The sequence below is a fragment of the Rhinatrema bivittatum genome, chromosome 4, assembly GCF_901001135.1.
Source record: "Rhinatrema bivittatum chromosome 4, aRhiBiv1.1, whole genome shotgun sequence".
NCBI classification, from domain to species: domain Eukaryota; kingdom Metazoa; phylum Chordata; class Amphibia; order Gymnophiona; family Rhinatrematidae; genus Rhinatrema; species Rhinatrema bivittatum.
In genome coordinates this window covers 391,935,275-391,952,681 of record NC_042618.1, presented here as the reverse complement: position 1 = coordinate 391,952,681, position 17,407 = coordinate 391,935,275, and the positions used below count along the sequence as shown (strand labels likewise).

Genomic DNA, 17,407 nt, shown 5'->3' with positions numbered 1-17,407 from the left:
GATACCTTTTAGGGGCAAAAAGGCTCTCACCAAGAGATCAAAGACCCGTGAGCCTACCTTAAACTCTAGGTGGGCAAGCACCAGTTATGGATCCTGCTGCGAGAAACAGTGAAGGCAGAAGAGATATCCAGTTTAAGCTTTAACTATTTTTTTGGACTTAAGAAGATGTAGCATATATATTTAAAGCTCAACTTTCAGAACTGTCCCCGTTACACAATATGTGCTTCAGAGTGGGCCTGCAAAAATTTATGCTAGTATTTTAGAAACAGTGTAATGTGAGCCACACAGTTTATTAACTGCCATGTATTTCTGCTCCTGAAGTATGCTTATATATTTGTAATGCAGAAGCACATATACATGCAAGACTTGCAAAATGTCATATACGCGCGCATGTGCTATTTGTACACGAGCTACCCCCGCATAAGGCTTTGAACAGTCACCAGTAAGAAGCAACCAGGATGAAGACAAGAAAATAATATTAGCATTAACATTTATTTCCATTCTCTTAAACAAGTTGCAACCAAACTACAAAAATCTTGCAAAAGAAAAAAATGAAAAACAATACAAAAAGGGTACATCCTAGGACTTTTCCAGTTTTCATTGAAAAGAACACCCAAGCCCTGCATCAGTTTAATATTTCTTTCACAAATGTTTGGTGCCACTACAATATTTTTTGTATGGAAATGCTTAGTGCAGTGGAAAACTCATTGATCTCGTAAATACCAGAAATTTTGCACTGTTGAGCTTCCTATTTTCTTTGTGCTACCATAAAAAATGTTCTATTTTGGGCACAATTTCTCACAGCATTATACAATCCATGTTTATTAATTTCTAAGGGAAAGTAATATTTTTTCCTACTGCTCTAGAAATTCTGATTTAATTGTTACTAGAAACAAGAAAAGTTTAATATAGTGCCCTATTTTCCACTAATAATTTCTCACAGATAACCAGGTTTTTCTACAACTACTGTCCCTCTTGTGCATCTCTGAGGCGGCTGAGTAGCCCTGTGTCATGTTCATAATGTTTTACTGCCCCCTTCCATGCCTCCTCAAACTCCAAAGTAAATTTTGTCACTGTTTCAGTTATCGTCACCTCTGCTGATATATTATTCCAGGTAATATTTTTTCACAATTCCTCTAAGCACCTTTCCTCTATCTTCATACTATGACCTCATGTCCTTGAGCTTCTTTTCCTATGGCAAATGCTCCCTTCTTATGAGATCTCAGAAACCTGCTAGATGTTTTTTTTGTTCAATGTTTACTGAAAATTTTTCAAACTTACTATTTGAATGTTTCTGATATGATCCTCCTTTCTCTCCTGTCTTTTAGTGAGTATAGTTTGACCTCCTTGAGCATCATTGCAAAGGGTTTGTGTTTCAGACCCTGCACCTCTTCTGAACTGCTTCCATTCTCTCCGAGGTCCATATACAGCCATTGTGTGGCTCGGCTAGCCAGATAAACCTATGCGGCTAACTTAGACCATATATTCAGCAGCAGCATTGCTGAATAAACCCAACTGTCCTAAAGTTAGCCAGTTAGGTCTATTTTCCTTATTTTAAGACAGGTCTATGGGCCACCCAGAGTTAGCCAGATAAGTTATCCAGCTAACTCAGCACCTCCCAGTCACACCCTTACGCTACTGACCAAGATGATTGGGTCAGGAAAGAGCACCAGTACCTCTTTCCTACTGACACGAACTTTCTAAATATTTCTAAATATTTTCTAAATCTAAAACTTTCTAAATATTCTATATTTTTCTTACTATAATAAGCTGTTCAAATATGATTAAATTGTATTAAGTTGTTCTCATGTAAACCGGAGTGAAGGCAGACTGCTATACTTCGGTATATAAAAGACTATAAATAAATAAATAAATAAATAAATAGTGCTGGCTGACTTCTTGCACTACTTTCTCACACACACACACACAATCCTCTTCTGTCTTCTGTCAGGGGGAGAGTGAGAGAGGAATGATAAGGCATGTGGGCCTCATATTTCTGCTGTCAAGGAGATGGTAGGGGATCAGGGCATGCAGACTCCTTGATGGTTGGTTCTGGGGTGTAGAGGCAGTAAATGTATGTACTAACTGGCCCATTCACTGTGAGCTGATAGAATAAGGGGTATCAAGATGCAGCAGGAAGAACTTGCCTACTGTCACTGCCTGTGATTGTGAGCAAGTTACTTCACCCTCAATTGCTGCAGGTAGAAACTTAGGCCCCAGTGTAATAAGCTGGGCCCTATGTATACTTTACTCTCAATGCAACATAAGGAGCCTCTGTGCACAAACCAGCATAAAACTGCATACAAACTAGCAATCCTAAATCTAAATGTATATCAATGGAGGCATTAGCTAATATTCCCCAATACAGAGAGGTTCATAGGTGTAACGCATGGTTTTTTAAGTTTGGAAATTTAACTTCTGGTCAGAGCTGCAGTAGCTCAGATTATTATTATTTAACATTTTTTATATACCGACATTCGTTTGGAACATCACATCGGTTTCCACAGAACTGGTAATGCAGCTAGCATAGCTTTACAAAGAACGTTTTTAAAACAGTATTAAACAATTAAAACAAAAATAGTTAATATGGGCTAAGGGAAAACATAGCAAATACAAGGATCATTAAAAGTTGCATAAGATCATTATTGTTGCATAAAGGAGTTACAATTTACTAATTAACTGGGGTGGAGGGAATTAAGGAGAATTGTGGTAATAGATAGAAGGGGCTGAGGGACGTTAAAGATTAGAGAATCACTGTTTACCGGGCAGGGGGGTAATTACAGGATATTTACAGGAGAGTATTTACAAGATATTTACAGGATAGTGAATTAACGGGCCAATACAGTAAAAAACGCGGGAGAGTGGGTGAGCGCGTCCCTAGCGCCTCTTTTTGGACAGGAGCGGCGGCTGTCAGCAAGTTTGACAGCCAACGCTCAATTTGCCGGCATCGGTTCTCGAGCCTGCTGACAGCCACGGGTTCGGAAATCAGACGCCGGCAAAATTGAGCATCCGGTTTTCAACCCGCGAGCCGCGGGCCTATTTCAAATTTTTTTTTTTTTTTTACTTTTTTAAACTTTCGGGACCTCCAACTTAATATCACCATGGTATTAAGTCGGAGGGTGTACAGAAAAGCAGTTTTTACTGCTTTTCTGTACACTTTCCCAGTGCTGAGAGAAATTAGCACCTACCTTTGGGTAGGCGCTAATTTCTGAAAGTAAAATGTGTGGCTTGACTGCACATTTTACTTACTGAATCGCGCAGGAATACCTAATAGGGCCATCAACATGCATTTGCATGTTGCGGGCGCTATTAGGTTCGAGGGGGGTGGACGCGCATTTTGGACGCACTATTACCCCTTACTGAATAAGGGGTAAAGCTAGCGCGTCAAAAACACGCGTCCAAACGCCGGCTAACAGTGCGCTCTGTCGGAGTGCACTGTACTGTATCGGCCTGTAAGGGAGGTTGAGAGGGGTTAGGAGTGAGAGAGAAAATCGTGAAAATAAGTCAAACGTTAATAATAAGAGGGAGAAACAATTGCGCACGAGCCTGTAGGGAGCTCACAAAGGTCGGAAATTAAACTATAGCAGGGAGAGTCGACAAGAAGGTGCCTGGGGAAAGGAGGGTTACGTGTTGTTTCTGTAGGCTTGTATGAACAGCCATGTTTTGAGTCTTTGTTTGAACTTTTTGGGGCATGCTTCTTGTCATAAATCAGGTGGCATGGTATTCCTTAAGGTGAGTCCAGCTATAGATATGGAGCATTCTTTAGTTTTCATAAGGTGGGTGAGTTTGGGTGATTGAGTTTGAAGTGTTGTTAAGAATTGCGATCTAGTAGGTCTGTTGTTGGGGCAGAATAGGAGTGAGTCATTAAACCAAAGCATATTGGGGTTGTGAAGCGCTTTGTGAATGAGGGAGAGGGTCTTGTATTTAATTCTGGCGGAAATCGGGAGCCAGTGAAGATGTTTGAGGATGGGGGTAATATGCTCTTTTTTGCATGTACCTGTCAGGATGCATGCTGCAGCATTCTGGAGAGAGGCAAGAGTGGTTTTGGGGAGGCCCAGGAGTATGCTGTTGGAGTAATCAATTTCAGAAAGGATGATTGATTGAAGAACGGAGCAGAAATCGTTGGTGTGCAGTAGGGGTCTGAGCTTTTTAAGAGTGTTCAGTTTGAAATAACAGTCTTTTAAAGTGGAATTGATGAATTTTTTCAAGTTGAGATGGGTATCCAGGGTGACGCCTAGATCACATAAGTGAGGGGAGAAATTGAGTGAGGGCAGACGAGTGTTGGTGGGAGTGGTGATAAAAGAGTTGTGTTGGGGGGTAATGATCATAAGTTCTGTCTTGTTTGTGTTGAGGGCAAGATGGAGCTTGGTTAGGAGGTTGTTGATGGCCGACAGGGCAGAATTCCACTTCTCAAGGGCATTATGTATAGAATCTTTGATGGGGATAATTATTTGCACATCATCAGCGTATATGAAATATGTAAGAGAGAGCTCTGAAAGGAGGCGGCATAGGAGCCAGTAAGTAAATGTTTAAGAGGGTAGAGGAGAGGGAGGAACCTTGAGGTACACCTCAAGTTATGTTAATTGCCTTGGATTCGTGGGTGCCTATTTTGACTTTATAATTCCTGTTGCCTGGGAATGATTTAAACCATAGCAATGGGATTCCAGAGATACCTATTTCAGATAGCCGTTTGATTAGCAGGTTATGGCTAACTGTGTCGAAGGCTGAGGAAATGTCAAGCATGGCCAGTATGTAGGAATGTCCCTTGTCTAGGCCTTTCAGGAAATGGTCTGTGAGGGTAGTCAGTAGTGTCTCTGTGCTACGGTGTTGTGAAATCCGTGTTGAGATGTGGAGAGGAGGTGTTGTTGTTCTAGGTAGTCTGTTAGTTGATGGTTAACAATTTTTTCAAGGACTTTTGCTATGAATGGGAGGTTGGAAATAGGGCGGTAGTTAGCCAGGTTCATCGAGTCGAGTCTGGGTTTTTTAAGTATGACAATGGCTTGTTTGAGGGGGAAGGCACAGTACCAAGGGTGATTCAGCTGTTGATAATGCTGGCTAAGGGTTTGGTGATGATATTAGGGATGGAGAGGAGGGATTTAGAAGGGATTGCGTCTGATGGGTGTGTGGAAGGTCTCTTTTTTTTTCGGACTGCTTCTATTTCAGTGGAGGCGGTGGTCTCAAAGGTGTTTAGTTCGGCATTATGGGTTTTAGTGTGAGGTTTAATGGGGGATGTAGCTGTGGGGAATCGTGTTGTGAGATTTGATATTTTATCGTCGAAGTATTGTGCCAATTCTCTGCATTTTGTTTTGGCTTCATGATTTGGGAAGGGAGTAACTGAGGTTTTGGTGAGGTCAGCCACAAATGAGAAGAGGGCTTTGGGATTAAATTGTAGATCATGGATTCTTAGTGCATAGAAATCTCTTTTGGTTTTAAGAATATTTTCACAGTAGGAGTGAAGGAGAGATTTGTATTTTGCTAATTGGGTGGGTGAGGGTTCCTTGCGCCATTTCTTTTCTTGTGTTCTCAGGTTGTGTTTCAGTGTTTTTAGTTCTGTGGTGTACCAGGACTTTCTGGTGTTGTGTGCAGGATTTATTTCTTTTGTTCTTAGGGGGCAGATTTTATTCGCAATGTTGCAGGTGAGGTGATCCCAGGACGAAAGAGCAGATTCTGTATTGGTTGTCAATTTTTTCTAGCTGGTCAGAGAGAGCGTCTATAAACTCATCTTTGGTGCAAGTTTTTCTAAATTGGATGGGGTTTTTTGTATTAGGTTTGGGAGCATTGCTTTATATAGAACAAGTGGTGCGGATAAGAAAGTGATCGGACCAAGGGATGGGGGTGTAGGATGGGGGGTCGGGAGTGATTAGGGAGTTTGTAAAGATTAGGTCAAGGGAGTGACCTGCTTCGTGTGTGTGTCTGGTTATGATCTGTTGGAATCCCATGCCTTGGAGGGAGGTTAAGATTGTTTCACAGGTGTGTGATAGGGGTATGGCGTCAACATGCAGATTGAAGTCTCCAAGGATAATAGCTGGTGAGTTGAATGAATGTTGGATGCTATAAATTTGATGATGGGAGATGGGTCTCTGTCTAATATACCTGGGGGAGTATATATTAAGCATATTTGCAGATTTGTGGATTTGAACAGTCCTATTTCAACTTTGGGGGGAGGTTGATTGGTTGCTGAATGAGTGTGAGATTTTTTTTGCAGCGAGTAGAATACCTCCACCTTTTTTTTTGGGTCTGGGTATTGAGAAAATATCGTAAAGGTGGGTGGGGAGTTGGTTAAGAAGGACTGAGAGTCTCCTTGAGCCAGGTCTCTGTTATTGCACAGATGTCAGGTTTTTCATCGAGTAGAAGGTCGTTGAGAATGGGGTTTTTTTTGGTTATGGATTGTGAGTTAAATAGAATTAGTGTGAAGGTTGCTAGGCCTAGGAGTTGATTGAGGGGATTCAGCATGATCAGTATGAGTGATCTGGCTTGGTTTGGGGGTAGGGTAAAGTGGGGTGCGTTGCGACGGGGGGTTGTATCTGAGTGTTGGTATTGACTGTGCCATAGTGGGTGGTGGGGGGGAATCTGTGGTGTGTTTAATGTGAGGGGGACTAGGTGGCACAATTGGGGGAGGTACTACTGAGGCGGGAGAAGGGTACCCTGCAGGACCGGTCAGTTGGTCTAATGGGTGTCTGCGGGTTCTAGTCCTAGGGGTTGGTGAGTGATCACCAAGGCAAGAGCGAACAAGTCCACAATGGAATCTAGAGGAAGAGTTTATGGCCTGGGTAAGGAGGGTTAAGAGGGGAAAGATGTTCTTTTCAGTGGGAGCAGGAGAATGGGTGAGTTTAAAGTTGCAAGGAGTGAGATTAAGGGGTAAGTTCTTTTCACAGGGGAGGCAACGGGGTACTATCTCTGTCAGGTATGGGGAAGTCTGGGGCAGGGGTATGCTCCCGTAAGCGGGCCAGATGGTGGTCTAGGTAGGGAGGTCACGCTAAGGTAACACACTAAGGGGTGCGCAAAGGGGCAGGTTCCTTTGTTGTGCTCCTTAGGAGCGCGGTGCCAGAGGTTCGCTGTCGCCTTTTTTTTATATTGTCCAGTCCAGGGGCTCAACGAAGTTTGTGGTGCGGGATCCCTGTCTATGGAATTTATGAATTTAAAATACAATCTGGGCACATAAAATATTCTGTGCATTAAAAAATATTTTCTGTGCAGAGAATCTGATTTGCACAAAAGATTTTTTATGAGCACAAATTTTTTGTGCATATATATCTTGTTTTATAGGGAGCTAGGGCGAGAGAACATTGTAGAAATCTCATCTTTGTGTACCTTTCCTCATTCCAAATCACATCAAATCTTCATTGATGTGTACTATGCTATTCGTACCTCTGACTTTGCATGTAAAACGTACCCCAAAGCCTAGACTACCACCAAAACCTCACCGCGAGTTACTAGATGACCCTCCTATAGTATAAATATAGTATAAATAAGTGACATATATGTGTGCCACCCCAAAGGTGCTCGCTCTCTCTCTCTCTCTCTCAAGATGTAGCTATTTTTAGCATTAAGCACCCCTCATTTTCATAAACCCTACCCAAACTCCTCCCCTTTGACTAAATTTTCAGAATTTGTATATGCATCAGGCGTTATCGCAGGTGTTAGGGTCCTAACGCCCACAATAATGACCTAATATCTTAAATAGCTCTACATAGCCAGATAAGTCGCCACTTAGCCAGAGAACTGAAAACATATGTGGCTATGTTTAAAATATATGCTTTTTTTTTTTTTTTATACACAAACATGCTGTCGGATAGATGTTCAGTATTTCATATAATGTGCATGTGTATATGGGCATGCTCACACAGGTTTTAAAGTTATCTTCCCTGTGCCCACAAAATATATTTTCTGGCAGAAAATGTGTTTTAAGTATTTAAATCATATTTTATGTGCACTAAGCATGTCTTCTGTGCATATTTTTGGGTTAGTCCATTTTTTTTAACTCCTGATATATTAGCATACCATTGCCTTACTTCATCAGCAGCTAATTTACCTCACATTTTGTACTTCCATTTTATTACAGTAGGTCCTCAGATTGTAAGCACTCAGGGGTAGGGAAATACTTATTGTACTTGTAATATAATTTGCCATGAGCTACTAATGGAAAGGTGGGAATTGACATTAAATAAATGCACATACTCCACTTGTAGACTTAATATACACTTTTTTTTTTTTTTTTGCATACTTGCTAAAGATGCTATATTTTAAATAATGAGTGCATTGACGAGCTCAGTTTTAGTCAGCATGCTAAAAATATTTTTGTGCTGTTTTAGTGTATGGGTTCCTATATTTACAAGCCATTTCAAAATGACTAACAATCAGCGCCAATTCGTTGAAATATTTTGAACATTTTCAAGTTCTTATAAATTATGTTAGTATGTACTCCAATACACTAGTTAATCAAAAGTGAACTAAATAAAGTGGACACAGTAATAGATAGGGGTGGTACCCTCAAAATCTTTTGGATCGTTTTCATTTTCGGTCCATGGTGGTCCATTTTGAGTCCAGCTCTAGATCGTTTTTTTTTTTAAATTCATTTCCTTCTTTTGTTTAAAAAAAAAAAACAGAACCTGCTCCAACCCTTCCCATTTATAAAAATATGGAGCCCCCCCCACCAGTGAGCCCTGCCCACCATGCCAACCCTTCCCAGGACTCACCAAACATCCCTGGTTGTCTAGCAGGGGGCCTGGGAACGACCTCCTCCTCCCAGGTTGGAGGCTGCCATTAGTCAAAATGGCATCGCCCACACTTTGCCCCTGTCTCAGGAAGAACATAGGCTAGACTACCAGGGATGTTTGAGTCTTGGGGGGTCAGGAGGGTGAATGGGGGGGGGGGGCTTTGCTGGTAGAGGGCTCTATATTTGCATAAATGGGAAGGGTTGTGGTAGGTTTTGTTTTATTTTTTTAAACCTGCTTTTTTTAGCTCTCCCCACCAAAAAAAGAATAGCAAAACAACACAAAATCTTGTGGGTTTTCCTATCATTTTGTGGTATTCCTGAAATGCAACAAAATAGGAAATATTGCCTTTATTTTATTGCAATCGACATCCCACCTCCAGTAATAGCTAAGCTTCCAATTCTGTATTCGAGCAGTCTGGATATCTAATAATTTTCATGTCATGTAGCTGTTGCATCAACCCTCTCGCTTTAGATTAAGTGTTTTCTTTTCTTTTTTAAACAGGGCTGGTTCAGTCCTGGCCAGGTATTTGTGCTCGATGAGTACTGCGCACGCTATGGAGTCAGAGGCTGCCACCGACATCTTTGTTACCTCAATGACTTACTAGAACGAGCAGAAAATGGGGCAATGATTGACCCCACCTTACTACACTACAGTTTTGCATTTTGTGCATCCCATGTTCATGGAAACAGGTAAGAAAATTTTTCTCAGAAGGTTTTTGTTTTTTTTTTTAGAAAAAAATTTTACTTAATAGTTATTAGTTGTGGTGAATAGATTATACTAGATCGTGAAGTTAGAGAATACAGTTTCCTAACTGCATTTTTCTCTCAATGATTTTATAATATTGGGGATAATTTTTCAAAAGGGTTTGTTCATGCAAATTGGCTTTTAAAAATTAGCTTGGGGGGGGGGCAGTGGTGTTGTGCAAGAAACAATACTCACCTAATTCAATTACATAGGTGCTTTATCCTACATTCATGGTAGGTGCTCCAGGTGCTCGAGCACTTACATGCATGCTTTCAAAATATGGGAGCAGATGTAACTTCCTGTGTGTGTGTGTACGTGCATACCAGCACAACCTGTGAATTTTCAAAATTGACTTATGTGAATAAGTTTGCTTTGGCACACTAAACCTCCAGTCATAAAACCACCTGTTCCCTGGGATCTAAACGTGATTCTGGCACAACCTTTGAAACTGCCATATGAACCATTGGAGTCAGCTTCTCTGAAATCACTAACATGGAAAGTAATATTCCTGGTAGCAGTTACCCCAGCCAGAAGAGTCAGCGAGCTTCAAGTTTTATTTATTTGTCTTCATTTATTAATCGCTTTACAGATAAAAAATTATCGCCCAAAGCGATGTACAAAAATAATTCATTATCTGCCTTATACACCATTCTTCCACAATAAAATGGTGCTCTGCACCCACCCAAAGCTTCCACCAAAGATATTATCTGCTTTTCATATTAATCAATCCATCGTGTTGCCTACGTTCTTCCTGAGGCTAGATGCACATGAAGGCATGAAAGCTCTTCATACCTTAAACTGTAAAAGGATCTTAGCTTACTATAAGAGAAGAACTCAGCCTCATCATCAGGCTCAACTAGTATTATGATCTAGGGATGTGAATCGTTTTTCAACGATTAAAATTATCATCCGATAATGTTAATATTGTCTTAAATCGTTATAGAACACGATACAATAGAAATTCTAACGATTTATCGTTAAAAATCGTTAAATCGTGTTAGTGCGCACTAAATCGAGTTAGTGCGCACTAACTCCCCGTTAGTGCGCACTAACTCGATTTAGTGCGCACTAACTGAAAATGATACAAATAAACACTTTCCAGGTCACTGAAGGTCAGTTAGGAATGAATATGTGTTCCTATTGGCTGGCTGCCCTCTTATCTATTGATGTTACCAAGGTTACCACTGAGGTGATGGTTGGGGGGATGGGAAATGGAACTGGAAACTAACGAACACCAACAGAAAATGAAACAAAGTGTTCACACTTCCCAGGTCAGTAAAGGTCAGTTAGGAATGAATATGTATGTATGTATTCCTATTGGCTGGCTGTGCTCTTATCTATTGATGTTACCAAGGCTAACACTGAGGTAATGGTTGGGGGGATGTGAAATGGAAACAGTTGGAAGCTTGACAAAAAAAGTAATGTAATGATCAGCACTCACGTGACTAGAACTTGTTTGTTTATTATTTTTGTTAGCAGGCACCTGAAATGCTAGTGCATGTTGAATTTGCCAATCACTGTGCATTTTAGAAAGGTGGTCCTGGCTGGAACTGTACACAGTTCAAATATATGTAATTGATTGTTGGTAAGTGTATTTTTTAAGTAGCCACACTGGCACAAGTATGTTTACTTTTCCTCCTACTTAACTCACTAGCTCAGCTTTGTAAGAAGGGCTTCTCTGCTTGTGTGTTGTTTTTGTTTGGTGTGAGGAGAGCAGAAACATCAGATCTTTATTCAATCTACTACAGTCATCTCTTACAGTGCCCTATCCCTATTAATACCAGGAGTGTTGTGATCTTCCTGCACACAGTGCCCTAACCCTGATACCAGTCTGAGACAGCTCCCTCCCTGCATTACTAGTGAGAGGCTGGCTTCACAGACAGGGGGGAGCTGCCTGACCCTCACTCCTGACTTCCCCCATGTCCCAGCTAGTGAATGGTGTGTGGGTGAGGGGCGGGGGGGAGGATGGTGAAGTCTGAGACAGCTCCCTCCCTGCATTACTAGTGAGAGGCTGGCTTCACAGACAGGGGGGAGCTGCCTGACCCTCACTCCTGACTTCCCCCATGTCCCAGCTAGTGAATAGTGTGTGGGTGAGGGGGGGGGGGAGGATGGTGAAGTCTGAGACAGCTCCCTCCCTGCATTACTAGTGAGAGGCTGGCTTCACAGACAGGGGGAAGCTGCCTGACCCTCACTCCTGACTTCCCCCATGTCCCAGCTAGTGAATGGTGTGTGGGTGAGGGGGGGGGGGGAGGATGGTGAAGTCTGAGACAGCTCCCTCCCTGCATTACTAGTGAGAGGCTGGCTTCACAGACAGGGGGGAGCTGCCTGACCCTCACTCCTGACTTCCCCCATGTCCCAGCTAGTGAATGGTGTGTGGGTGAGGGGCGGGGGGGAGGATGGTGAAGTCTGAGACAGCTCCCTCCCTGCATTACTAGTGAGAGGCTGGCTTCACAGACAGGGGGGAGCTGCCTGACCCTCACTCAAGCAGAGAAGCCCTTCTTACAAAGCTGAGCTAGTGAGTTAAGTAGGAGGAAAAATAAACATACTTGTGCCAGTGTGGCTACTTAAAAAATACACTTACCAACAATCAATTACATATATTTGAACTGTGTACAGTTCCAGCCAGGACCACCTTTCTAAAATGCACAGTGATTGGCAAATTCAACATGCACGTGTCTGCTAACAAAAATAATAAACAAAGAAGTTCTAGTCACGTGAGTGCTGATCATCACATGTCAAGCTTCCAACTGTTTCCATTTCACATCCCCCCAACCATTACCTCAGTGGTAACCTTGGTAACATCAATAGATAAGAGCACAGCCAGCCAATAGGAATACATATTCATTCCTAAGTGACCTTTACTGACCTGGGAAGTGTGAACACTTTGTTTCATTTTCTGTTGGTGTTCATGAGTTTCCAGTTCCATTTCCCATCCCCCCAACCATCACCTCAGTGGTAACCTTGGTAACATCAATAGATAAGAGGGCTGCCAGCCAATAGGAACACATATTCATTCCTAACTGACCTTCAGTGACCTGGAAAGTGTCTATTTGTATCATTTTGAGTTAGTGCGCACTAACTCGAGTTAGTGCGCACTAACGGGGAGTTAGTGCGCACTAATCGGAAAAAACGATTTTTAACGATTTTTCAACGAAATAATCGTGCCAAACACGATTTTCTTCTCCTGCCACACAATTTCTATCGTTAAGACGATATGGAAAACGATTCACATCTCTATTATGATCCAAACAGATTGGGTGTTGCAGTGGCAAAATATACATTGTCCAACTGGCTAGCAGACTGCATTGCATTCTGCTGTACACTAACAGGCATACAAATTACATACACCATCAAGGCTTATCAAGTTAGCGCCATGGCTGCATCAATGGCTCATCTGTGATCCATGCCTCTCAAAGACTTTGCAAAACTGAACCTTGGTTATTAGTACACCCCTTAGCATCCCATTACTGTCTGAACAATTTCTCATGAAATAACAGTAAATTTGGATGAGCAGTTTTGCATAGCCTGTTCACCCAGAAGTCCACTCTCCATAGTAGAGTTTGGGTTGCCTTATTTTAGTAAATGCTCCACTGCAACCCTCAACTTGGGACTCCCCACATGTAATGGCTAATTCAGCCCTGCTTATCGACAGAAAAAGCTGGTTTGCTTACAATAAACAGTGTTTTCTGTAGATAGGATGAATTAGCCATACTAAATACCCATTTTCTCCCTGGAAAGTTGATTACCTATCTAGAATTAGCTCTAAAATTGAGTGAGGGGGCTCACGAGGCAATGCCCAAGCAGGAATTCCCACATACATTCAGTAGAATAAAAGTTCTATAAGCTAAAAGAGAAAGATCCATTCGGTGTCACTGGATGACTTCACCCATGTAATGGCTAATTGATCCTAACATCTATGGAAAACACCATTTATGGTAAGCAAACTTGCTTTACCTGTGGGCAGCTACCCTGCTCTGTGAGTTACTTATTTTACATCATGACCTGTGGTGCCTCATCATATTCTGAAGGGCAAGTCATCTGGCTGTCTTCATTTTTAAGGGCTGCCAGGGGTATAAATCAAGAAGGAAAATAATTTATTTATTAATTGATAATTTGTTATACTCCACAACTTCCAACAACAAATAGAGAAAAAAAATCCCTTGGATGATCAAAAATGAAGGCTTATGGTGCTTGAACCCAGCTGGAATCCCAAAAGAGCAGGAAGAAACTGCTGGATAAAAAAAAAAATTGTAAGCAAACTGACTGGCAGGAATTCTGTACATTTTTTGCCATAAACTTGAATCTGGCCTGTATTCTTCACTGTAAAGCAAAGCTATAAAGCAAAAATATGTTTTTCTTTTACATGTAACTTGAGTTTTATAATCATGGATGACATGCAAGGGTCTGTGTTATTCTATTAATGAAGAGAATGCTATAAAATATTTAAATGCTTTCATAGGGGCAGATTTTAAAAGCCCTACGTGCGTAAATTTAGGAGGATAGACATAGGATGTGAGAAATAGAGCTCCAACTTCCTTATTTTTCAAATATGGTTTGTTGTTCTATGTAGGGATGTGCATTTGTTTCAAACAAATTTAAAAAATACGATGAATTAGGGCAATTCATGTCATTCGGGGGCCCCAAAATAAATTGTGGCCCCTGAATAAAGCCTAGGCCCAAAGCCAGAGCCTCACTTGGGGCTTAAAAGAAGGGCTGCGGCCTACACCTGAGCGTAACACTGGGGTCTCAGCCTAGCCCCAGCCCAATGCCAAGGCCTCGACCAAGACCCGAAAAAGGTCTTACCTGATCCAATGCATATCTAATGGCAAGGCTGAGCCTCGGCCCAGACCCAGGCATCATGCAGTAACCTGACTAGGAGGCCAGGTCCTGACACCTGTGCCTTGGCCTAGGCCAGAGTCCAGACCCAGGCCCAATGTCATAACCTGTCCCAGAGGCTAAGCCCCAACATCGAGGCCACAGCCCAGACCCAGGACCGACATCCTTGACCTGGTCCAGACCCAGGCCCGACACCGCAACCCGGCCCGGAGGCTGGGTCCCCTAGCCAAGACCTCAGGCCAGACCCAGAACCAACACCGCCACCGCCACCTGTCCTGGAGGCCGAGTTCCGATACTGGGGCCTTGGCCCAGACACAGGCCCAATGCCGGGGCCTGGCCTGAAGGCTGGGTCCAGCTGCCAGGAATGTACACATTGCCAACATCAAAATGGCTTCATCTGCTGGGATGAATGTACCGGAGTTAATTAACTCCATTAATCCAGACCCAGGCCTGTTGCTGTGACCCATCCATGAGGCTGGGTCCCGCTGGCAGGGCCTCGACCTCAGCCCAGGCCCAGAGCCCAGAGCCCAGAACCCAGGCCTCACAGCTGCACCCGCATCGTTCTCTTCTATTCTTCTGATGCCATCGCTGGGATTGTGCCGGAGTTAACTCTGGTGCATTTGCCCCCAATAGATAATGCCATTTTCATGTACGGCAAGGCCGTTCACATTGCTTACATCAAAATGGCGGCATCCTTTAGGATGAATGCGCAGGAATTAATTAACTCTGGTGCAACCCCAGCAGAAGGCATCAGAAGAAAAGAAGAAGACAATGTTGGAGCAGCTGCGAGGCCTGGACTCCAGGCTTGGGCCAAGGCTGAGGGCCAGGTCCCGGCATCAGGACCTGGCCTCTGGGCCAGGTCACAGCATCAGGACTGGGTCCAGACCAAGGCCCTGGCATCAGGACCCAGCCTCTGGGCCATGTCACGGTGTCAGCCTTGGTCCGAACTCCAGCCCAGGCATCAGGACCTGGCCTCAGGCCAGGTCACAGCATTTGGCCTAGTTCCAGGCTGAAGCTCCAGTGTTGGGACCTGGTTGTAGGCTGGGTCACGGTGGTGGGTCTGTGTCTGGATTCTGGCTCAGGCCCAGACATCAGAATGTGGCCTGTGGGCCGGGTTGCAGCGTCAAGCCTGGGTCCAGGATCCAGTCTAGGCTGAGGCCCAGGGATTGGAACCCGGCCTGGATCCGGGCTCCAGCCTAGACCCAGGTTGAAGCCTCGGCCTTGAGTAGTCTGAGGTAGCAGCAACATACAACTTCCTCGGCCTACACAAGGCCGAGGCTTCAGCCTGGGCCTAGGCCTCGCTGGCAGATCCCCACTGGACCGGGTAAATGGGGGCCAGAGGGATCCTGGCTCCGGCATTTTTCCAGGTGGGCCTTGTTTTTGTTTTTTGGCTGTCTTGTGTTTTGTTGCTTTTTTAATTGTTTGATTTGTTTTATCCTCACAAATAAAACGATTCAAACAATCCATGAACTGAAATTCAGGGGGAGAAAACCTCCCGAAAATGAACCAAAAATGAAAATAAATCTTTTTCAACTGCACATCCCTAGCTCTGTGCCTAAACTCTTTTGAAATAGGACCCCTCTGTTTACAGAGTTTGAGAACTTTGTATAAACTAATATATAAACCCCTGATGGGGCACACAAAATAAGAGAGTGCCTGATGTCTGTTTGAGAGCTAAGCACTATTGTTCAAAAGAAAAAATGGTCATGCAGATAGTGGAATGGACTTGGCTCAGAGGCAAGTGCTGTATTTATTTTGCTGGAGATGGGAAATTCCACCAGAAACCTCTTCCTCTCCATGACCCCTCTGACTAATCCTTTACCTTTTTCATGCCATGGGATTCTGGAGTGTCTCACACAAGGTATCTTCAAACTATAACCCCTAAGAGCACCTGACTCATTTATCTCTTTTGGGGCTGCTCGGGCTAGCATGTTATATCCCACACTGACTCTATCCCATGGGAGGGAAGCTCTCACTTGTGGCCCAGACAATGAAAAAAGGTTGCCAGTATATGTGTACTGTCGTGGTGCTTCCCATGAGTTGAGAGGCTGTAGTAAGCAGACAGGACCAGGTCTGGGTGTTAAATAAAAGTTTACTGATTAATTATGATAAATTAAAGTCCATTATTCAGAAGTGTGAATTTATATCTGATTGATGGTACATTGGGGTTTTTTTTTCTCTGTGTAGATAGGTGTCCTTAATCCAGACCTCTGGGTAGAACCCATGGTGATTTTAAATGCGCTTAACTCTCCCAGCGACTGTGTAAGAACAGGGCCGGTGCAAGGTGATTAGGTGCCCTAGGCGAGCCTTCTCCCTTGCGCCCCCCGCCCCACCGGTCTCGGCCCCGACTCCCACATCATTCTCGATCACGCCCACCGGCTGTGTGGTTTTCTGGTTCACGAGCAGGTTGGGCACTGCTTGCGGCCCGCCAAATCTCCACTCCTCTTTGCCGCCGCTTGCGGCCCCATATGGTTCACACCCAGTGGCGTACCAAGGGTCTCCGGCGCCCGGGGGCTAATGCATTTGTGTGCTCCTCCAGCATCCCCCCCCCCCCCTTAATCCTTCTTGTACTAATGCTTAAGGTCACAGAAAATCAGTGGCATCTCTAGACAGAAGAATTTTTTTTTGGAGGGGGGAGCCAAAATGACATTTCTTCATCACACCCACCTCTATAACATGGATCCTGCTTTAAAACTGGCTATAAAATTATTTGATAGCCTCATTCAACTAATTCTATATGGCTATGAGAGTGAAGTCTGGAATATATAGGAAGGGACAGAATGTCAATATAAATCCTGCACCTCCAGTTCTCTAACTCTGTGCATCCACTGAAATTCCCCCAAACAATGGAGCTTGCATGTTTCCTTTACAGCTTATCATAGTAAAAGATATTTTCAAATTCTGGTGTCACCTCACAGTAACAGCAGCACAAACAGCTTCCACTGCAAGGCACATTGTGAATTAACACAAAACCCCACAAAAAAAGGCACTCAAACTCTATACTGCAATCCCATCACAACATAACAGTAATAACACCAAGGACTCAAACAACAATAACCCTACCTGTGAAAAAGCAAGGGTAAATATTACACTGGGTCCTAGAATACCAA

At 43.4% G+C, this 17,407-nt stretch overlaps 1 protein-coding gene across 6 annotated transcripts in view; it reads left to right on the top strand.

Annotated features, from left to right (window-relative positions):
* The window catches only part of CADPS (calcium dependent secretion activator), a 1,086,201-nt gene that overhangs the window by 672,647 nt on the left and 396,147 nt on the right, over window positions 1-17,407 (top strand). For all 6 annotated transcript variants that reach the window (XM_029601011.1, XM_029601008.1, XM_029601007.1 and 3 more), the window contains one exon: window positions 9,219-9,406. In XM_029601011.1, the coding sequence (XP_029456871.1) occupies window positions 9,219-9,406 (188 nt within the window). The remainder of the gene's footprint in view (window positions 1-9,218; window positions 9,407-17,407) is intronic.